This window comes from Filicampus tigris, chromosome 3, assembly GCF_054856515.1.
Source record: "Filicampus tigris isolate MCC_2025a chromosome 3, RoL_Ftig_1.0, whole genome shotgun sequence".
Classification (NCBI taxonomy): domain Eukaryota; kingdom Metazoa; phylum Chordata; class Actinopteri; order Syngnathiformes; family Syngnathidae; genus Filicampus; species Filicampus tigris.
This window is the reverse complement of record NC_141219.1, coordinates 31,583,136-31,607,705: the sequence shown is the minus strand read 5'-3', so window position 1 is coordinate 31,607,705 and position 24,570 is coordinate 31,583,136. Positions and strand designations below refer to the sequence as shown.

Here is a 24,570-nt window from a genome sequence, read left to right as displayed (position 1 = left end):
GGAGAAGGGGGGGGGGCGTTGCCGAGGAGAGTGACGTCACAAGGGAGCCAGAAAAAGAAGAAGAGTCGAGTCCAAAAATGAAAAGCGAAAAGCAAAGTTCAACCAAGGAAAATTGGTTGTAACGGCCACAGGGTTCTGCGGCTCAGCACACGATCTGCTTCAGACCAAGTGGGGATACCCGTTTCAGGCGTCCAGACACTGGTCGTGCGGGCACGTTGGCTTTTTGCCAGACGCACGTTGTGATCCTCGTTGAGGGAAGGTGGCACACCTTGTAGGGGTGCGGCCGCGCTGTGCTGGCTAACTGGTGAGGCTAGAACCGTGGTGACCACAGACCTTGGAGGTCCCCACGTGTGCCGTGGTTGGTCGGTAGGCTACTCAAAGTAACAAAAGAAGAGCAAAGACTCTGTCCCGGGACGGATCAGAGGGTGGCTGTTGATAAAGAGTTAAAGCTACTCTAAAGAAAAAGTGTAGGAAGTTCACGAGATGTTCTCAAGAATGTGAGTTTGGAAGCGTTTGCCAGAGTCTTGAGAAGAGTTCTTTCAGGAGCAAGAGAGCAAGTCTTTTTTTTTTTCCAGGCAAGAGAGAGCGAGAAGAGGACTTTGCACGGCCTTTCATAGGGAATGTGCGCATGTTAATTAAGGGGGCTGCACCCCCTCCCCTTTCACGTCCGGGCAAATTTCCAAATTTGTTTAATAAAATTTCTAAAGCTTGGCACACGTGAGCTGAAGAGTTAAAATGCCTGTTGTGTTTTTTTTTTTCTTTTATCAGTGAACAACCAGTCGGTTACATTCACATAAGGAACGCACGATTGTTGTTGTGGGTTTTTCTCTTTGAAAAAGGGCTCAGAAATCAAACACAACTGCAACTGAAAAATCATTCAAACATCATGCATTGGGTGTTGTTTTCAGTTCATGTCCTGGAGAAGTAGATCAACACGAACACATTGGACGCAAATTAAAACATAATTTTAATTGGTTTTCAGTTGAAGTCCAGTTCAGTCCATCTTCACACTCGCTACTAGGGGTGGCACGTGCTCTACCATTGTGCAGTTTGGTTGTTGAAATGCGTATTCCAGGTGGGTGGTGAAGCCTGGGGAATCGCATCCTGTGGGTGTGATGTCTCAGCCAAGCCGCCAGAGACGGCTTGATTGAATGAAGCCACAGGGGGTCCGCCGTTTTATGCAGGTTTTGGCCTTGTTGTCACCGCCCTGCTGAGACAGCACGCTATCTGGGGTTGAAAGGGAAAGACCATGCATTGGTCTTCCTTTGGCTCCGCCTGGTCACGCCAAAGGCTGGGTGCTGGCACTTCAAAAAGGGCCAACTATGTGTATTCCTGGACTGGCTGGGTCAAGCTCTGTGCTCACCGGATCTGGCATCCATTTCGTTACAAACGATATGTAAAATGAAGGTAAAGGACAGACTGTACTATCTGGACATGGTTACTGAGAAAGGTGTAAGCAGTGAGGATTCCTGTAATGCATCCTTTGATCTGAAAACCTGTCATGAAATTATGGGTCATTGTAACTGGTGATATTGTAAAACTTGAAATGGTTGTGGATGGCATGACAATAAGAGACAAGACATGCAGACCTAATCAATGTGAAATTTGTCTGCAGGGTAAATCTTCCCAGAGCAGAAGCAGACAAAGTGATGTGAGGGCCTAGGAGCCATTAGAGCTCATACACACAGACCTAGGTGGGCTTATTTACCCAGAACCATTTGATGGGTACAAATATGGTATCACTTTCACTGATGATTTTTCAGGAGTTAACTACATTTACTTCCTTAAGAATAAAAACAAGGCAGTTGAAGCAACAAAGCAATTCTTGTCCAACACAGCACCCTATGGTAAAGTTAAACGTCTGAGATCAGATAATGGAACAGAGTTTGGGTCAGAGGACAATCAGGTCCTACTAAGAGACAATGCTATAAAACATGAGAGTTCAGCGCCTTACTCCCCTCATCAAAATGGGACGGCAGAGAGGAACTGGCGCACTCTATTTGAAATGGTTCGATGCATGTTAATTGAATCAGGTCTACCAAAAGAGTTGTGGCCTTATGCTGCCAGGACAGCGGCAGTCATAAGAAACAGGTGTTACTGCAAGAGAACAGGGGAGATTCCCTATTTCCTTTTTACTGGAAAAAGACCTGATTTGTCTAATATGAAAAAGTTTGGTTCATAGTGCATGGTGTACGAACAAACAGAAAAAAATTGACCCAAAAGGCAAAAAGGGAATTCTTGTTGGTTTTGATCGTCATTCACCTGCATATATGGTTTATTTTCCAGAGACAAACAAGTTTCAGAAACACAGACAAAGACCGTGCCTGAGAGCCGTACGCAGACCGACTCGGAACAACCGGAGGACGACTACTTAGAGTGGGTAACTACACCAAGTCAAGCTAATGAGCCACTGACTGAACAAGCAGTGCGAAAAGAAAGATGAAATGACTTAATTAAAGGAGAATAACACCTTCACACTGGTACCACTACCATAGGGTAGCCAAACAGTGGGGGAAGGTGGGTATATGCCCTCAAAGAGGATGACAAAAGAAAGGAGACATACAAAGCTAGGCTAAAAAGCAAGTTTAAAATTAAAGACCTCGGACATCTTACCCATTTCAGTGATTTCACACAAAAAGAGGGAAGTGTCAAAGTGAATCATTCCTGATATATTGACAAAATTCTGGATAGGTTTGGCATGGCTGAATGTCAATCAAGAGCCACTCCTAGTGAAATAAAGTGTGATTTGACTCCAGACCTGGACCAAACTGACCAATTAAAGTACAGAGGAATGTTGGGCAGCCTCATCTACATTATGACCTGTACGAGACCTGACATCAGTTGGATTTCTTGGCTTTCACAGTATGTCCGATCCCAGAGAGAAACACATGGCTGCTTTAACCTCCTAAGGCCCAAGCTTTTTACATGCATGTTTTATTTCTTTGCCATTTGGGCTTATTGGAACCTAATTAGAAGAAAACTAAGCATCATCTTTTAGTTTTTTGTATTGTATTGTACTCTTCTGAGACCACAGATGGCAGTGTAAGTGCCCACATATGTTTCCAAAACACCCACAGTTCCACAGTGCACACACTTGTGGACACTAGAGCTAGACAGTGCTGTCCACATATGTGGCCACTAAGCCTTAGGGTGTATGCAACTCATGTAACTATGAGTTGTTGAGTTGTGTTACAAGAGTAACACTAAACTACAGTTGATGGGCTATTCTGATGCCGATTGGGCAAACTATGCTGAGGACAGAAAGAGTACTACAGGTTATTGTTTTAAGTCAGGACGGTGCTATTGTTTCTTGGAAAACAAAGAAGCAACAAACAGTTGCACTGTCAACATGCGAAGCGGAATATGTTGTATTGGCAGCAGCTATCCAAGAAGCACTCTATCTGACCCAACTTTTGAAAGACATGGACCATAGTTTTGCACAACCAACCAAAGTGTTTGAAGACATTCAAGGGACCATACGCCTTGCAAAAAACCCTGTGAACCGCCAAAGAAGCAAGCATACGGACATAAAGTATAATTTCATACGATCCAATGTTTTGCAAGGGAAAATTGTTTTGGTGTATTGTCCAACGCAAAATATGGTTGCAGACGTGTTCACAAAATCTGCTACAAGAGCAAAAATAGAAAAATGTAGTTATTTTATATTTGGTAACTAATGTTATGACAAAAGTGAGTGGCATCATTGAGTGGGGGTGTTGAGTGTGATGTTTGCCACTGTGTTATTTTTGTTGGCAATATTTTATTGTGCGTAAGGTTACACCCAGTTGCTAAATGGAAAATAAACGGAGGAGCCTACCTACACTCCTACTGGGTTGTTGAGCCAGAGCGGGGCAGGTCAACCTGCCACTATGTAACCTTTGTTACGTGCCTTACTACCATTTTGTCGATACTTTTCTTAAGGTTAGTGTGAGAGGTGGGCATTCGTCAATGCTTGGTCCACCTGTGAGTTCTCGTCTATATTTCAGGCCCGCCCAGTTGAGTCAGCCAAACGGCATCAAGTGTTCTGCAATGCATTCCTACCCATCGAGACGTCCTAGCAATAGTGATGGATACACAATGCCTAGGTCTAGTTAGGGTTCTATTTAGTGAACACCTTGTTAGTTTCTACTGTGTGTTGGTGATGGAAATGAGTTATACTGGATCACTGAAAGTTTGCCATTGGCTCATTTGAGCTTTGTTGATAAGTTTATAATTCACTCCTGAGTATCACATAAGTGTTACTCTGTAAAACTATGCACTTATTAAGGGATGGTGTCTCTTCCTACATCTCTTTTAATGAGTGCACTGCAATGTGGTGTAAAATCCCCATTCAGACATCAGTTAGGCTACATTCACACTGACTTAATTGGGCACGATGCCCAATTAAGATTTTTTGCTAAATCCTTTTTTTGATGTAGTCGTTCACATTATAAAAACAAATGCGACGTCTAATGTGAATCTAATGCGTCCATGATGTGACACGCATGGGTACAAAGCACAACATCGAGACATGCACCAAAAAAACGACGTCACGTGGCACAATGTTTCCGGAAAAAATATGGTCCCGTGTGTCAGGGCTCATTTTATCATCTCATATTGCCAGACTACAGATGCGAGAGGAGGAAGACAAATTGGGGGGGGGATATGAGGCGACGATCTCCTCAATTAATGGCGATGTCTACTAAGATAACGTCACGTCATTCCTGCGCGTAATAAAAGAAGCTTCTGGGTTCCTGAATTCCTGCTATCATCAAACATGTCCACTTTATGCTTTCATGTTTCAAATGGGATTAAATTAAAGTCAAATGTTAAAACAGTGATTACCAAATTTTTTTTGCAGCGCCCCCCTTTTTGGAGATTAAATTATTTTATTATTTACGGAGTAGGCTACTGTTTCCCATAACCATCACCATCGAATCAAAAATAAGAACTAGATCTTTTTAGATTTGCAGTAGATGTATATAATGTCCTTCATGGTACCCAAGAATGTGCATTTTGAACTTAAACGCTGTAAACAAATGAAAAGTTATTGTTGTATTTATTATCATGCAATTTCATGAGATGTAACTTGTTAGATGGAATTACCGGCTACACACAGTATGTTTGTAAAGATGCTAGGAAGGCGAGATTGAGTTTTTGGATACACAGTGTTAACGCTGAAATTGCATATTTAATTAAATTCATTGTGGACAAATAACTATAATGTGAGTAACAACATCCAGGATAAAGACCTCTAATTACCTGTGTGTGCTTTTTCTGAAGTTGTGACACGCAGCAACCAGGTAGACACAATCTCATCAGCTGCTCAATTTTCCTTCTCCAGCAGTCTAAGTGTAAGCAGGCTTTTAGAAAGTAGAAAAAAAGTAAGATATATGTATATACTATTCTCCCACAATAATAATCTTTTTTTTTTAACTGAGATCACTTTGCTTGTCTGTTCCGCAAACTGAGGAGCTACACAACAAGAAGCCTCCTTGTTCTGGATGGCGATCTCATTAGTCCGCTCATATGTGTGCTGTATGGGCACTACTGAAATCTTCCATGTGCTGTTCCTCCCATGTGGAAGTGGGGATAGCACTGGAGGGATTCTTGATGACCTTGGCACAATTGATAATCATGGCCATGAGCAGCAGGCAGAGGAAGACAAAGGCTGTCTCTTCAGTGGCCAGTACCCCAGGAAAGTGAAAATATTAATACCTAACCAATAACAATAACATCAACAGTTAATAAATTAACACCCAACTAACCTAAAATCCCAATTACATGTCCTCAAATTCTTTTTACCAATCCTGTAGCCTTTAAATAACTACATAGAATCTGGCAACCTTCCCTATTATTCAGCATTTTAACCAAATCCAGTTTCAGTTTCCTACTGTCCAATACACTGATCAAATGTCTTCTTCCCTCGTAGTTTGCACAGTGCAAAATTATATGTTCTACAGTTTCTTCCTCTCCACATTGACAGTTCCCTGACTCATGCTTTCCTATTTTGAAAAGTGAACTATTCAAACCTGTATGCACAAATCTAATCCTGGATGCCACCACTTCCTGCAATCTATTTCCCACCTTCCTCTGCTCTCTGTATCCCACTGCCGCTGCCATCTCTCCATCAATTTCTGGGTAACTATCCCTTTCATTTTCACCTTACTAACCCCAACATTAATATCTATATCAGACCTCAATGATGCCCATTTTGCAATCCTATCCACTTTCTCATTCCCCTCAACACCAACATGTGCTGGGACCCAAAGTAACACAACTATCAACCCCATCATATGTAACTTATACAATATTTGTTGTATTTCCAGTACCAGATCTGGTCGGCAGTCCGAGTGACCAACCTGTAAACTCTTTACCACTGGTTCATAGGTACATTTCTTCATTCTCGTATAAATCAGACACGGAGAGGTTCATCCTTTTGATATGTTGAAGTGGTCATTAGTAGAGATGTCCACATAAATATTGGTGCCAATTGATCGCCGTTTTTGGACGTTATAAGCAATGAAAGTACAATGATTTCCAATGGAGATTTTGGGATCGGTTCATCCCGTGACTCCAGCCGAACAAGGATAGAACAGTAGGGGGCGTTATTCATAGAGTCACTTATGTCCTAATTTCTGCCAAATTTATTGATAAAGTGAAAGAAAATGACAACTCTTTTCATTTTCCTGATCAAAAAATATGTAACATGAACTTGTTAGTAAAAACGTGGCAATCCCGGCCCCACCGTCCCTTTAAGTGATTACAGTGCTACCCTCACATGAAGTATTACTGCAACAGCAGCAACAATATGGTCACTACTGAAATGTTGCAGTCACTACCGAAAAAACTGATGTTTTAAGAAAAATAATTTTTGATAATGATTGTTTAAGTGTATGTTTGTTTTATTTAATGATGACTTTTAAAGTCAATATGATAAACTTTCTACATTTTACAAAGAAAAATAGCATATACATTTTGATTTATTTTGGAAAAAGTCATATTACATTCTGTAAAAAAATCATTTTGATTGGTTTTGATGTCAAAACCATTTCAATTTATAAAAAAAATACTCTGTAGAGGGGGGAATAGAAAAAATAGGAATCGGCAAGTATAATTATTTTTTTCTTCTGTAATTGTGTTTCAGCAGTGACACATTTTAGGGACAGGCAAGATATAAGGGAAAAGCTAGAAAATACTGTTTGAAAATGGACTGTACTTTAACTGTATTTGTGCCCCTTAGATATGGTGCAACATGAATACAAGTTACATGAGTACAAGTTGAATACAAGTTTTTTTAAAATAAAATACAATTTTCACATATTTTCCAACTCTGAATTTGAACCAATTCAGTAGAATGGCCCATATAGATTCTCATTCGTCACTGCGCCTTTTGCTGTAATAATTTATTCAGGGAGCCGGAAAATCTCGCGGTGTTACCATCCAGACATCTTGCATTCTATTTAGTCTAGATCTACCGAATTTGTTGTTGAACTCTAGACCAAATCGTTACATTCAAGTGCCTCTGATCATCCATTCAGTGGTCCATTCGAAGAGAGGCGGCGGCTCGAAGGAGCCTCGCGTGCCCTGCAGTGTGATCTGTCGACTCGACTCTCTCTCCCAGTGCAGCCCTGCAGGGCTCTCGACGTATTGTGCGTCATCTCCACTGCTGCCGTTTTGTTATTTTTCTCCGTTGAGGAAACATGGCAACTCCCACCGCGGTCAATCCGTCCGGTAAGTAAGCACCCGCTTTTCACCTCTGCGACAAAGCCAACGTGTGAAGTCGTCGTTTTGAGACGAGAGTTCACTAATGTGCGTTTTGCTCAGCCCGTGAAGGAAGAAGAGGGCTAAAGCCGCCGCCAGGCCGCCACAGCCTAGCTCCAGCATCCATCCCCTTCCCCCACATTGTGCGGTCTTTGGCAGCAGTGCTTTTCTCGACAGCTTTGCTAACTTCGAGGTCTTTGTCAGAATGAGTTGTCTGATGTACAAGCAATGCTTTCGTACTAATGCATTACACCCTTCTGTTTGGGATATTCCACATTATTTTCGCTGGCGCGTCGCTTTCCTCACTCTTGGTGACACAAAGATTATTTTGCATATAAATAGTCCTATTGCACCGCACTTGCTCGTGTACATTGGGTTCTGCGTATCATCTGCGATTTACAGAGATGTGAACTCGTAGCTGTATTTCTGTCTTCCTGTTGATTCCAAAATACGTCTGAGTAGAACATTATTCATTCGCACTTACCGCTCCCCTGAGCAATATGTGTATACAAGCGGAATGAAGGAATTAATTAATGTAATGGCGTTGTTTAAACTAAAAACATGCACGGTAACACTATTATACGGTAACATTATAAGAGTCACCGTGTCACCAAGTAACTTGTTATTTAGTCAACTTAAGCTCTATTAGTCCAGCGCCTTCAGTTTGCAGCAAATGTTAAGCGATGTTAAGGCGTTGTAACGGCTATAAACACTGCAGAGAACACTAGTTAAATACTATTTATCCAATAACAAGATTACGTTGTTATTATCATCTCACTTTGGTATTCTCTCATTTAAGATGACGTGGTTGAGTTCGTCATTGTGCTAAAGCCAACAGTTGTTAAAAAAAACAAAACAAAAAAAAACGATAACACTGGTCAACACATTTTACTCCATTTTTTTTCAGGGTTAGTTTGAGGAACAGGTGTTTTTTTTCTGAAAAAACCCTGCTTTAAAATCACAACACATGGTGGTAAAATCCATATTGCAACAAAAAATGAAAATATCTCAAACACATAACATGCTAGCAAAAAAGTGAAGGCATTTTTAGTCAAATATACACAAAAAGCCATCTCTCATTAAACTTTGATGTTGACCTGGGTAATTTATTAAAATGCTAAATTTTGAAGTCAATGATTAATCGTTTTTTTTAAATATGATAATTTCCGGACTACAAAATGCACCTGATTGAAGATGTGACATCTAAACTTAACCATAAAAACCAAACTTGTTCATACACTGTAAAATGTAATGAGTTCACTTTACTTAAAAAAGTCATAAAAACATGTAAAATTACGAGAAAGTTAACTTACATATTTCCAAGCAACATATTGCATTACTGCAAAATAAAATCAATATTTTAACTGAATCTATAACTGTAATTGCGATGTTTGAGACAACTCCTACTAAAGACTGCTCAGCGCTTTCAATTCTTAGCGGATGAGTTTATAACTTCACTAGACATTGACTTTCAACAGAAGTCTGAGATAACCAGCTAAAGAACAATCATGTCACAAAAGGGAAAACAAAAGTAAAGTAGTGTTCATGTTTCTCCACAAGAAAATAAAACAATTCACTGTCTGAATTGTGGCGATGAGGTTTCCAATCACAGGAAGGATTTAACCAATAAAAAAAAACAAAAAAAACTTTTCAATAAGGGTAAAGGTTTAAATGTGACCTAAGATAGCACATCACATTCACACTATGATTACATTCACTGCATGAGAATATTTTTTTAAGTGATTGTATTTTTGGTTCAAGTGATTTATGTCCAAGTGAGAGAAGCACCCTTTGGATGAAGTCGAAGGTGTTCCTCAGTTGTTGAGGATACTCCAAATTCAGGGCGTATACGAGTCCAAAGAGCAAGCACATGGCATGTGGAACATTATCAAGGTCATCCATCGCAATTCTTCATTCCAAATTGATTGCGGTACCTGAAAACTGAAGGTGCAGTGAGTCAAGGGACATGGGTTCTCGTCCTCAGGAACGATGGTCAGGATTCCAATGGTGATGTCAGACACGCATGGGTCATCGCAGTCCTAAAACCAATAGCTGCAATACAGCCCCAATTACATATGAAGTCATCTTAATTTTGTATGGCAGAAAACACAGGACAGACACTAAAAGTAAGATATATTCTGATATTAGATATTGAAGTAAATATGGAACATGCATCAATAATTAACAGATTGTTTAATTTATTCATGAGGATTAGGGCTGCCACAAACAATTATTTTAGTAATCAACTAGTCACCGATTATTTTTTGGGATCATACGTAAATTGCAGTTTAACAACTTAGATTCAAACATTTCTATTCAAACAAACTGAAAAAGTGCATAACAAAACTATATACTATGTACAACTATAGACTAACACACACATTTTCAATACGTACACGATTTTTATGTGTACACGCACAAAACTTTTGACGCTAACCTTACCCCATACTTGCTGAGTTGAAGAGCGGATCAGCAGAGTTGCTCTCTCAATAGCTAAAAAGCGTGCTGTGTTTAATGAAACTACACCTCTAAATGAAAATTGTCCTTACAGGGTTTTGGACGAGTAACATTATCATTACATTTCACATGCTAACGTTGATCTTTACATGTTAGCTAAAAGGGGTGGGAATCTATGGGCACTCACGATTTGATTTGATTCTGATTCAGAGGCCCACAATTCGATTGATTTCCGATTCAGAGGCCTACGATTCGATCGATTCCGAAGCATCACTACAATGGCTTACATTTTATAGCTAATCTAAAACACTGGTACCTTTTTGAAAACAATTGCAAGGAAGAGCAAGGATTTATATTTCATACTTTGACTTTAATTAAAGTGGCAATGCAACCTTGTTTACGTGTCAACACAAATTTCAAAAAGTGCCAATGTCAGCATTTGTTGTACCAAATGTCTGTAACTTTTCCTACAACAAAAAAATTATAAAAACATATTTAAACTTAATGTGATTTAGCGTAAACTGTATTTTAACAATTTAAAGTGCAATATGCATAATCTGATTGACATTACTGTGTAATTTAGCAATGAATGCTGCTTTTATTTAACCTAATGTAGTATATTTTCTTTTAAATTATATTGAAATTTGCCCTGAGATTGGCTGGCAGCCAGTTCAGGGTGTACCCCGCCTACTGCCCGAAGACAGCACCCCCGCGACCCTCGTGAGAATAAAGCGGTATGGATAATGCATGGATGGATGATATTCCAATTGGTGACCTTTATTTGTATGTAGTTTATGTTGGACATGATACTGTACATTAGGGCTGCTAATCACCATTATTTTTGGTAATAATTGAAATCACGATTATTCAAACGATTATTGTTTTTTTTTGCTCCAAAACAAGAACAGGTTTAAACATGTAAAAAAAAATTAAGACAAAATTCTTTGAAACACTATAATAATTTAAATTCGTTTTGGACCCAATAACATTTATGAAATTAGTTATTTAAAAAAAAAAAATTAAGTGCAAATGTGTAAATTAAAGTATGGTTTCCTTGTATAAACAAACAAGTTAACCTGCTATGCACTTATAAATTGCCAAAGTAGTAAACTGCTTGGAGTAAAATTTTGACAGAATAACAGACATGCTATTCATCTATACAGTTAGACCTTTGTCTGAAGCTTTTTTTTTTTTTTTTAAGTAATATTTACACATAGTAAACAAAGTTAAAGTAATTTGCTTCTGATCCATCCATCCAGTATCGATACCACTTATCCTCACAAGGGTCGCGGGGCGTGCTGGAGTCTATCCAGCTGGCTTCGGGCAGTAGGCGGGGGACACCCTGAATTGGTTGCCAGCCAATCGCAGGGCACACAGAGACAAATATCCGTACTCACAATCACACCTAGGGGCAATTTAGAGTGTCCAATCAACCTACCATGCATGTTTTTGGAATGTGGGAGGAAACCGGAGTACCCTGGAGAAAACTCAAGCAGGCACGTGGAGAACATGCAAACTCCTCACAGGGAGGCCGGAGCCGGGATCGAACCCACGACCTTTGAACTGTTGAGGCGGACGTGCTAACCAGTCGACCACTGTGCCGCCAATTTGTTTCTGATAAATTATAAATTTAATATGCTGATTGCATCAAACTAAAAATGTTGACTGTTACATACTAATACGTAATCCATACAATACTTCTAAATTACAGTAGGCCATATATAAACTGTATTACAATATAATGACCAATAATATGTTTGCAAATTGCATTTGAAGCAATTTGAAACAAAAATGAACACAAAAAATTTGACTTCATATTATAGACTACACAAGAAATTTAACTTAAGTCACAGTAATAATGTTTAGCATGGTTTCTATTTTTGTGTTGGTAAAAGTAGTGTATATTTGCATAAGATATGTTATTTAAAATAAATCCCTCGTGCCGATTGCGAAGTGGAGTCTGTGCCCTAAACATTGGGAAGCCTTGTCCGGGCATTAGATTCTGTTATCTTTTTGTGTCTCTTCGATGTTGATGGGTGGGGGTTGCTGCGGACAATGTTTCTACAAATCTACGACTCAGATTTGCGTTGCAGACGACGCCAAATCGTCACCAATCGTTTTTTTACGATTATGACAATTTTGTAATCATGGAGTGTAATAATCGAAATTGTAATTGAATTTCGATTAATTGCATTGCCCTACTGTGCATTACAGCAGTGTTGAACATTGTGTCATCAACAGCTTTATTATTCAAAATATAAAGCATCATATTTTGTAACGATAAATAACAGACTTTAAACTGTTAATCTTGCAGAAGATGTAAATATTCTAGGTTTTTGTGTGAGGAAAGAAGTAATCTACATGCTCTGGTGTTATTTTACTGCACGACGGGTATTTTATATACAGCGTCTGTTGGGGAGGCTATGTCGATAGCTGTGTGCGACTCTTGACTGTAGATCTGGTTGTTCAAATTTCTATCTTACCGAAGCCGGGGGCGCCGGCCAGAGCGCCACTTCGTGGCCAGGATGCTCGGAAAGGGAAGGCAAGGCAAGATGGCGGAATAAGGAGGAGGCAGGTAGCTGCTTGATCAATTACATCCAATGTCAACAGTGTCCAATAAAGTTTAATATAGAAAGTATCCACTTGCTTAATATCCTGCAGTGGCGGGCCAGGAGGTGAGGTGGCGTACGGTAGTTGGAAGCGTCTTGCGTATTTAGCTACGTGTGCTGTAGTTATGTGGATGCGGAGGGGAGCTGGGTGTAAATGTGGGTTCGTATGGGTGTTTGTGTGTGGGTGGTGTGGGTGGTCTCTAAAACAGAGAAAAGGAAACCGGAGTTACAAACCAAACTTAAGATGTTAATGCACTCATCCTATTCACGAAACAGACAGACACATTAACAGGTGAAACAAGCCAAAATGACACACGCTAGGATAACATAGTATCAGCTAATGCTAACCGTTGCACACATTCGTCAGTAGCAGGAGGACTTCAACTTCGCCAATAAAGGACAAGACGCTCTGAAAGGCGACACTACTCACCTCTAATGGACGCACACTCGGGAGAGGCACAGATAAACTTGTAAAAGTAAACAAACTTGACGAGTCGTAATGGATTTGATGTCTCCACTAATAGCTACTGCGTGTTCACGGAATCTGAGGAGGACTCTCAACAGCGATGCCTCTAGGGTAGGCCCCGGCAGGAGGTAATCATTCAAATTCTGGCCTCTGTACTGGAAGGAGCAATTGAACAAGTCTGTGTTTTCCATTTTGGCTAACCAGGTGGTGCGGGAGATACCATTCCTCCCCTACCTGGTTCAGGTCTGGTTGGTTGATCTGGACAACCGATCCGGCTTGGATCAACTTCTCCATGCCCGGTACACCTTAGTCTTCTCTGGATCCTTGCGGATTCTCCTTTCTACTCCTCTCAAGGTGGCATCAATGGTGGTGTGAAGTCAGGGCATATCTTTGCAACGCAGCAAGGGGGTAGCATAGCGCAGTACGCCGTCGACTTTCTCACGGGTCGTTTTGTCCTCCAACAGGCCATGTTATCCTGCTTTGAGCGTGTCACTGCTCACTGCACTGCACTGTCGCTCCACATGCTTCATCAAGTTGCTTACTTGAGGTGCCACGGAGCTGAACAGGCACTGCTGAGGGTTGGTTGACAGGCAGATGACACTTGAGGGGGCTTGAAGAGTCCACCCCAGCCGGGTGTGGACAGCAGCAGGACTGCCGGGAGGTCCCAGGCGCACCGGCGCAGTGGGATTAACAAGGTGTGGGTGATCACTACCGATGAGCAGCATGAGCAGACTGTAGTGTGTTTGACACCCTGGAAGGCTGGAAGGGGGAGGTCTGACAGGTGTTTGTATTTCCTCTGGAGGAACTATGGGATAACTCTGGTCTGCCAAATCAATGGGAGTGGCAGTGAAGGCGTTGCTGACACGATATTGAGTCCTTGGCCTAACCCTGGGTGAAATAATGAAGGACACACGACTGCCTTGAAGGGTTTGCACATCCTGTCTGATCGTGCGTAGTGGCAGCCTTTCTGGTGTACCCTGAAGGCCTAACATTTGAGCAGCAGTCGGCAGTAACATTGTTCTTTCTGAACCATTGTCTTGCACAGCATATGTCTCGAGGGTGCAATTGCCATGGTGTAGGGACACAGGGACAACTTTAAGCAGGGTCCTGCTGCCCTCTGTTGGTCGTTCAAGGTATAGCACTCGGGTAGAGGTCTCTTCACCATCTTGTAATGAAACGGCTGGGACCGCTCCCTTTCTGGGCCCTGTGTTGACATCGTGTAGGGCACGTCGGTGACGACCTTGGCACAGCAGGCAGGACTTTGCTCTGGACAGCTTGATGAGAACGAGCACAGCGCCAGCACCTTTTATTATTGGACTTAATCCACTCCGCAAGATGGTCTTTGCTGAGTTGGCTGACAGCTCCGCACTCGCTCAGGTGGTGTTCAAGACTGTCACAGAAAGCACAACGTGGTGAAGGTTTAGCTTCGGCAGAAATACTCTGTGGCGGCACCACCTTTGGCGTGTTATCGGATCCATGTAACACTGCGTTTGGGTGGCCTCTGTCACGCTTGGGGCAATTCTCCTTATCTCTGTTCTTGGTCGGGGTTGTCTGGCCATCAAGGTCTTGACAGTAGGACTCGTATTTGAGCCATTGGGCGAGGTCATAGTTATTGCGGCGCTGAGTGAACATGCATCTGTGAAACTCAGCTCGCTGCTCGGGGGGTAGCTTACTGATTAAGCGGGCAACGTGAGATCCGCACTGTAGCTCCATTTCTCCATCTGGGCCTAGCATCTTCAGCATCCCCACCAATGCCTGGATTTGGAGGGTAAATCTTTCAAAGGCAGCAAAGTCGCCTCTTCGGATGTCGGGTGAGTCCATCACTGTGGCAATCCTCCTTAAGGCTATAGCTGTTGGGGCTGTCCAAACTTCTAATTTAGAGCCGCATCCAGCCAGTCAGCCAGCCGTATCTGTAAAGGGAGTTTGGGAGTGGAGGTAAGCATCTGCCATTAGTTTAGCTTCCTCCAACTTGAGGTGGTTGAGCAGCACTTGATACCTGAACAGTTTCGAGCTGTCCGCTGGTAACAAGTTCTCTAAGGCAATCTTGAGGTGGGCGAACTAACCGGGGTCTCTTTGACTGAGATTAGGAATAGTCGGACGGGGCCCGTGGTATGCTGAATTCACGCTGGTGCTCTGATTTGAGGGCCAGATGGAAGTTGGGGCTTGCTTAAGTGTATAGACAGGAGATTGCAGGAGTGGTGGACAAGGGGGTGGCAGAGAGTGACTCGGTGGTAAGGTAACAGGCACTTCATAGGGTGTGGAGGTGAACCTTGGCACTGATGGAGCACCACCAGGCCACGCAGGCGGCGGAAGCAGTTTATCCTGCTGGACGTGGACGACGTGATTTACACTGAGGGGATTATGAGTAGGGGCTGTCGGAGTCTCGTACCTTGGTACCTTGAGTTCTCCCATAAATTCGCTGAGGCGTTCGACTGTAGGTTGGTTCATCTCCTCTCCAACACACGGTGGTGGCGGTAGGGGCCAGTCCTCATCCGCCTCTGCTGGTGAATTGAAATGAGGGTCATGTACTCTGCTGGACTGTTGGGGGGCCCTGCTGGCCTGAACCAACTGATGGATGTTCACACTGACTGCCTTTAAATCATGGAGGTCTGCCATCATGCGCTGCTGGAACTGCTTAAGCAGATGTCGTTCCCGTTGGATTTCCTCTAGCTCTATTCTGGAGACCAGGACTTGGTGGGTGGATGGGCTCGAGGTATGGGGAGGGTTCAATGGATCAGAACCCTCTCATGTTCTCTGTATGGACGTAGCGGCAGGGCTAGCTGTTCCTCAGGTGTGTAGCATAAACCGTTTGGTTGGAGGGCAGCATCCCGTCTCAGCTGCGTCGGTAGGGGGTAGAACATTGGGAGGAAAGGGGGGTCATCTCGGCCACTCCCTTAGTGGTCGTCTGTCCATACCATTGAGAGCCAAGTCCATCTAGACCTGTCTCATAGTCTTCATAGCGGAGGAGGGGATGCCTTTGGTGGCGGGGGCGTGCACCATATGCTTCATACAGAGGAGCATCCATCTTATCTTGCTTGAGTTCAATCTACTATCTGGCTCAAAGGACCATTAATGTTGGGGAGGCTATGTCGATAGCTGTGTGCGACTCTTGACTGTAGATCTGGTGGTTCAAATTTCTATCTTACCGAAGCTGGGGGCGCCGGCCAAAGTGCGCTCATCCTATTCACGAAACAGATAGACACATTAACAGGGGAAACTAACCAAAATGACACATGCTAGGATAACATAGCATCAGCTAATGCTAACCGTTGCGCACATTCGTCAGTAGCAGGAGGACTTCAACTTTGCCAATAAAGGACAAGACGCTCTGAAAGGCGACACTACTCACCTCTCATGGACGCACACTCGGGAGAGGCACAAATAAACTTGAATAAGTAAACAAACTTGACGAGTCGTAAACCTCGATCGGGAGGCACGCTCCAACTGCGCAGTAACTGGCTCCTCGAACTGGCCGCGCTCGCTCTCACTCTCTCTCTTGAGTTACAGAGGACCCAAAACTAGCAGCCTGAACATCGCCTGCTCAAAACAGAAAACACATGAGTGTTTTGTACAGCGTCATTGTCTGCAACAGGGCTGTGAAAGGCCCTTGCTTCCACAACCAATTAGGGCGCAAATCTGATGCAATGTACTCTACAATGAATTTGGTCATTTTTCTTACTCTTTCGGAGTTTGGTGGAAGAGCACCTCTGATGGGCCCGCCTTTCACAGCACTCAACTCTCGGTGGTAGTGTGTCATCTTTTTGAACTCCCGAAATATTTTTATCAAAGTCTCACACTTCATAAAGAAACTAAATGTCCCCAAACCAATGCTTTTAACAAGGATTGCGCCGCTCGTGTGAGGTTTTGTTTGTCCCGCCATCTTGTCACGTAAGCCTCGGCACAGACCACAGACGTCTGACGTACAACGCACTTAATCACATTTATTTATTTTTTGCTTTAAACATCGATTATTAATACCTCTGAATCGATGCAGAAAAATACCGTCTATATGTTTGCTACGTTTAAAACCAGTTAAACTTACCGTGATACTGTGCATCATCCATGTCTCTTCCTGCTCACTGAGGGTCGGTGGCCTCAACATGTCGTTCATGAGAAACTGCGCAACGAGAGATTCCGAAAACTGCAGAGTCTCTCTGGGTTTTGCAGACGCTTCTTGCTCACTGATACTTCTAAGTATGGTTTACTTGCAGCTGACAAGTTTGTTTACTTGCCTCAATGGAAAGTTGTCTTTTCTAAGTTTAAGTGAGGAGAGTCAACAGAGTAAGCTAAAATGAGTCAAGGGCACTGTATTCTAAGTAAGATATTCTATTACATTTTACATTGTACACTGGCTGCAAAATAAAAAGCGTCCGTGATTGACGTCGCTGCGGGAGAGACGCTAACGGCAGAGGCTTTTTAAAGATCATTAGCTGGCTAATTTACTATTCGAACCCGCAGTGGACACGCTTCAAATGCGGCAGTAGTACTTACCCAACTGCGTGCTTACTTGCATTGCTCGCCCCGGGGTTGGATTTGTCGTGTTGTATAATTATTTGGGTCCAACAGATGGGCAGAAGTTGCAGTCAAGTTGCTTGTTTATTTTGCACACTTCCCCTCCTTCCCGGCCTTCAAAAAAAAACGTACCAGCAAACCACTATACACTGCAGGTTTGCTATGGCGTATTTCCGGAAGTCGGAAACCCCAGAAAAAGTGCATGAACTCCTCCTTGATGTGCTAGCGTCTGAATATACTCGAGGACACAAATTGTTTTGAAACAAGTCAGGGGGCGTCGCTTCAAAAAGACAGCGACAACAATGGATATCGTGCCTGCTACAACCATAAAGGGACCGAGATGACTAGACGATGCATTTAATTTTATTGCGAAAACGATCTTGAAAGTGGCGGCTAAGGGAGAACGTGGGTGAGTAGCTTGTTTAGTAATGTTTACTTTGCAGCAACAGCAACGAGCTGCGTGGTGCATCCGTCTCCGCGTGGGGAAACTGTATGTCACCGCAACATGTGAAACAGCAACGTGCGCTCAAGCGTGTTTGTGTATCATCACATCACGTAACCCACGCCTCCCACTTGCAACTTGCGCATACCATTGCAAGAGGGGGCGGGGGGACAATACCACAATCCCAATAACAGCAGTTGTCGCTCGCGCAGACACGGGAGTAGAAAGAAGCCTAAAAAGAAGCCATTCACCGAGTAGGCTGAGATGATTTTTGGCCGCCCCGCGACCACGTCACACGCATGAGGGCCAATTACTGGGCCGGACTAAAATCAACTTCCGGCCATGCTTAGTCCAGCCATTTTTAAAAATTTGTCACCCCCCCACCCATCCGCCCCAAAAATGTGCATCTGGCCGGGCTGGAGGGTTCAACCGGTCTGGCCCAGGGACGGAGTGCCCAGCTCTGCTCGTTACACAATAACGTCCCAAAACCTGTCTCCCGTTGTCGCATGATGAAAATTCGCCAATGAGCTTCACCGTGCACCAGTGCCGCCTCTGCAAACCAGTTTGTTACGTATTGGGAAGACACGGGGGATTCATGGACTTGTTATATTGTCGCTGTCCTGTCAAAAATACGTATGCCCAGTGAAACCTTTTGGGACCGTTTAGGCCAGCGGTGTCAAAGTCAAATGGATGGAGGGCCAAATAAAAAAATTTGCGACAAGCCGAGGACCGGACTGATTGAATGTTCATTGAAATTTTTTAAAATGTCCAGATTGGATCGGGTCCTTCGTGCCTGCTGATGATGTCACACTTTATATATCTGTAATATATTTCTTTGCATCTATGTTTGTCACCCCCCTGGCTGTTGTGTTTTTATCTTCGGAGTTACTAAATAAAACATAGAATAAAGTACATTACTGCTCCTTTTGCGAGGCAGCTCGTACGTCACTTCCGTTTGCGTTTCTCCTGCCAAACTTGACTCGGGCTGCAAGATTGTATGAACTGTACATAAGGTGAAGTAAAACGGAGAAGATCATCTGATTGGTATGATGTCTCCAGCTGACCCTATTTTAGAGTGGCAAGGTATGAATGTGGGTGATCCTGTCAGAAAACACAGGCCCGTATTCCACTTGATACGTCTATTTATTGTGGTCTGCAACAACACAGACAAAGAATAACTTAGCAACGTCATCCAATGCATATCCATTTGTTAACAATATGCCTAAACATTACAATTCACTGTATTAAGCAATTAAACAGCCAAACAATACATACAATACAAATTCACACGTTTCATCACTAGAATAGTTAGCATTTTAGCCGAAATAACTAGTGTTCATCAACGTGACATCACTCACGAGAACATATCAAGGCTATTATGTACAGCAGTTACCTGACTCGAACCTAAATTATTAAACTCACCTTTTAACATTTACACACAACATCAAACGTGGTGAAACACGGGTATCTGCAACTACTGAGTTTGCTGGCACGGACAAACTACGAGCTGTGTCGAAGGAGGAAAGAGAAAAAAAAAAGTCACTCACTGTCAACACTTAACGCTCGAATAGCGTTCAACGCCTGCTCACAGTGTGGGACATCTCAGCACTACGTCGAAACTCAATGAATTTATCAAATGCCAACAATTACTAATAATAAAACAACGTGAGATTTCTAACATGAAATATTTCTAATAAAGTGTGTTTTACTCCAAATAACTTTTCACCACAATCCGATTCTGAAAGCCACGAAAAGTGACGTGAAGTCTTCAGTCAGCATGTAGAACAGCCTCGGGGTGGCAAACATTGATGCAAAGAAATATATGACAGAAATAGTGTAACGAATTCGGTATCTGTGTTGTGGTCGAATGTGTGTCTTGCCAAGTTGTGTTGTTTCCGAGGTTGATGAAAGCATCGAGCGGCTCGTTGGATACGAGCGAGGGGAGCCGAGGACAAAAAAGAGAGCCGTTGCTCTTTTTTGACTGAACGGTTGTCGTATTGTATTGGCGTCGGCTGCGGCCCTTATTAGCCGGTTGGACTAATAAAAACATGATAATTAAACTACGTCTGATGGCGTGTTCTTTGAAGTCCCTACAATATATTTTAAAGCGTGACGTCTTCGGCAGGCGCGAAGAACCCAATCAGATCTGCTACCCACATCGGCTTGCTGCGGGCTGCGGGCCGGATTTAATAATAAAGCAATATCATCCCAGGGGCCGTAGAAAACCTTCTTGCGGGCCGGATGTGGCCCGCGGGCCTTGACTTTGACATATGTGGTTTAGGCCATTCCATTATTGGACAAACTTAAAGGTCTGTGATTCTCAGTTTTGCTGTTGAGGGGGTTTTGATGAGGCAGAAAATGCAAATTTTCACTCGCAAACTAAGATACAAAACGACTTATTTCGATCCTATAATATACACATCGCAGTCGTTGGTTTGAGCTTTTTCAGATAAAAACAGCTTAAAAGAGATCAGCAGAAATGAACACCAGTCCAATGTGAAATAGAGGAATTATTTTCTATAGAGTCACTCTGTCACACTGAGCTGCTGGACCTCCACAAGAAAACAGGTCAACCATATTCTCTCATATTCTGTTCAACTTAACTCTTCTGTAGATGTAAATGAAAAGGAAGTGTACAATGAACAAGGATGCTTATTTGCAAACAAGCTGCATACTAAGAATTGAAATTAAGTGTTGGTTGGAATGAACAATGAACAAATGAGAAGAGGGTTGCTGATGGTGTAGAGGTATACTCGCCTGAATTGTGTGCGGGCAGCGTGGGATCGGTTCCCACTCAGTGACTGTGTCTATGTGTGTGCCCTGCGTGTGGCTGGCGACCAGTTCAGGGTGTAGTCTGCCTTTCGCCCATAGTCAGCTGAGATAGGCTCCAGCACCTCCCCACGACTTTACAGGATAAGGGGTTTGGAAGATGACTCACATGACACACAGATGAGGAGACCCCACATAATAAAAGGGTATAGTTAAAAGACAACACCTTGTTTGAGAAAAGGGCAGGCTGCTCATTTCAGATTAAATTTATACATTGCTATGTCCTCTGCCTGTTGTGTTTACGTTGTCATATAATTGCCCATTCAGATGCAGATGTCTGCAGTGAAACCTACGTACAGCTTCTCTGTCCAGTGATCACTTCCAGTTAGAACTGAGCAATGCTTAATAGTGCTGCTGTTGCTGCAGTAGTCAGAGATTGGCAAAGTTAGCCTGCTGATTCAAGATCAGATGGGCATTTACCCGTTGCCGAGCACTATAGCTTGGTGCAGTGATCTCAGACCAGGAATGCACGGTCACTGTAGGATTAGCTCCAGCTGGCTGTCACCCAGATCCAATTGGTGTAAGAGCATGTGAGACGTGACATTGGAAATCATCTAATGAGGGTTGCATGCTACTCTGTAACAAAGATGATTTTAGTGCTGTAAAGCAGTGGTCCCCAACCACTGGGTTGTGGTTTAATTTGGAAAATTCTGTCGTATTTGCCTGTGCCTCTGTACATGTGCCAAACCGCGAGTCATGGTCTTGTGATATAGCATTAAAAAAGTAAGTCAAGCAACTACCAAAAATGAGCAAACATAAGCCCCTTGTCCACCAAAAAGCCCAGGAACATTTAGTTCCTGGTAATATAGATTCCTGGTAATACAAAGTTCTTGTAGTCCAGGTGGTTTGCATTTGTACCACAACTCATAGTTCTTGGTAAATACGCATATGAGACTGATGACGTATCAATGGGAGGTGTTGTGCTACTTAGTTTCTCATTAATGACATCCCATTGCTCTTAAACATCATTGCACTTAACAGAGAATAATTCAGACAGTGACTTTTAAAGTTAGTACGAGTATATTATGATGTATCTTAATCTACAGAGCTGGGCATCACCTAAACGTCATGAAGTTCCTGTGTGCATATTTAACAGGCCCACGTGGTCCCTCTTCAGTGACAGCCAATCAGTGTTGAGAACTTGATGTACACGTCACACGCAGGTGCTGCACATGCAGACACGCCACCAAATAAAGGAAAATTATCAAATAAAAACGACACACACACACACGCACACCCTTACGCACACACACACACACAGAGCAGGGTGATCGGTGAGATTAAAAAAATATGGGCCACATGTCATTGCGTCTGTGAGACTGAAAGCTATATAACCCGATACAAAGCGCATCAAAGCCTGAAATAAAAAATGTCAATACTTATTTTAACTAGAAACATTTTTGACCAACTGAATCATTTGATGCTGAGAAAAATAATTCAATTAATTAATAATATAAAATGTAAATCGATCTGGAACATTAACACAGGAGTACCAATATATATAACATTTTAGTCTGAAGAAAAAGACAGAGCTCGGCAGTCAGTTTCAGGGCCGGACCGGTCTGTCCCGGACGGACGCCCATTTTTGGGACGGAGGACAGCGGGCGACAAGTAACTAAGCAAGCAAGGAGGTGGATTTTAGTCCGGCCCACTAATCGTCCCTCATGTGTGTGATGTGGTTGTGAGGCAGCCAAAGTTAATCGAAACCTACTCGACGAAATGGGCAAATGACAAAAATTGCCTTTGAACACTATAAATTCGCCACTAATTACCCAACTGCATGTGACTTGCAATGGGTACGCCCCGGCGGGAACGCTGCGCACTGCACACGTTCGGTCTGCACGGAGGCAAGACGAAAAGGAAGAAGGAGAAGAAGAATGACACGAAGAAAAAGAAGGACCGCTAGGCGTTTGACCGTGGGAAATTTGAAACCTGAATGCTGCAGCCGCTTCATTCCCGCACATCGGAGAGGGGAGGGGCTTTGCTTGGTAGTAGACGATGACTGGGAAAACAAAACAAAAAAGGTTTCGACATCGCAATCAAGTGGCCGACACTGTGCTAAAGTTAATGCAAACAATATTGCCATCTTGGTTGAAGTTCAACAGCTGTAAAAAAAAACTAAAGAAACAATGTCAAAACATACCAGCTATAACAAGCTCCTCGCTCACGGTTCTCCAAGCCAGGTCTCTTTTTTGTTTTTTTTTTTGTCCAGATTTGTAACTGGCCGTGTCATATCACTTGGTATGTCCACAAACTGCAACAATAATTTTTTACTTCACTTAGCGCTCTCCACAATACGCTCTGTACAGGATGCTGCATGTGACGCAGTACTCCCCGGCTGCCTGGCTTGGCTGCCGCGAGGCGAAGAGGGAAAAAAGCCAACTTGTTTAGCCGCGCCGAATGGACGAATGGGTGGATTTTTGGTGCTTCGCTCCGCGTCCCACCGCTCCAAACGCATCATCCACACCGCCCCCCGCACGTAACCGCGCCCGCTCAGTAACTACATTGACTTCAATTGAATCGCGCCTCCAGATTCAATTGATGTATAGCAGCACCGAAACTGCTCCTGCGCGTTTTGTTTCTCCACACACGGACTGAGGGTGTTCCAGTCTGCACTCCTGAAGCAACCCCAAGGGCTGACCAATGGAAGTGCACCGTGGACCGAGTGTCTCCGCCCATCCGTTCAGAGACTGTCCTCTTTCACGTCCGCTGCGTTGACATATAAACAATGACCCCTGTTGAATAAGTTAAATAATCGACCCACTCACTTCTTAGCCAGCTAATGAGCTTTAAATAACCCTCTGCGGTTAGCATCTCTCCCAACGCATCATGCACGGACACTTTTTAATTTATTTTTTTTTTTGCTGGGTGTTGATGGACGTAAGGACGGAACCGGAGGATGGTCATTTTTATGAATAAGGACGGAGGGACTAGGCTGGAAGGGTACCCAGGTCGTGGACGGATGATGGAGGACGGACCGGCAAAAAAAAAAAGGGTCAAGTGCCCAGCTCTGGAAAAAGGTATATGTGCTGATTTTTTTTATAAATCACATTAATGAAGTAATCATTACAATGAGCACGTTTTGCGCAGCACAGCTTTTCAAAGCGAGGTTACTGAGTAAACACACCGGTCTTTCATCTTCCACCGTAGTCACTGTGAAGCCAAGCGCTAGATAAACTTCATCACACTTCTTTGTCTTAGCTTTTGGGAGATTTTCATTTGTCTCTTTCCGGTTCCGGCGCCGCGCGAGTGGCAGCCCGCTACAGTAGCTCCGGCTCATCGGTGAGCCTTTTCGTGTGTTTTTTGTTCCTTAATATTACTCTACCTCATACCTTTTTCATATAGTTGACAGTCGTAACTTGCGTAGCAATGGACACCCAAACTGCGGTATTCTTGCTGCTGCTGGTGGCTATTTTTTGCGCGATCGTGTCCGGCGACTTGGCTCGGAGCCGCGCCCCAATTGTCTACAGCCGGAATCAGCTGTTAGCACTTCGTGCTAACCCTGCGCCGGC

The 24,570-nt window shown here is 43.2% G+C and overlaps 1 protein-coding gene across 5 annotated transcripts in view; it reads left to right on the top strand.

The window, feature by feature from the left end:
- Window positions 1-7,412: 7,412 nt before the first annotated feature.
- Window positions 7,413-24,570, top strand: part of arnt2 (aryl-hydrocarbon receptor nuclear translocator 2) — a 192,324-nt gene continuing 175,166 nt past the window's right edge. For 3 of the 5 annotated variants that reach the window (XM_086024748.1, XM_086024747.1, XM_086024749.1), the window contains exon 1: window positions 7,413-7,713. In XM_086024748.1, coding sequence (XP_085880874.1) covers window positions 7,683-7,713 — 31 coding nt within the window. In that variant the 5' untranslated portion in view covers window positions 7,413-7,682. The remainder of the gene's footprint in view (window positions 7,714-24,570) is intronic. The other 2 variants (XM_086024751.1, XM_086024752.1) reach the window with 2 other exon arrangements.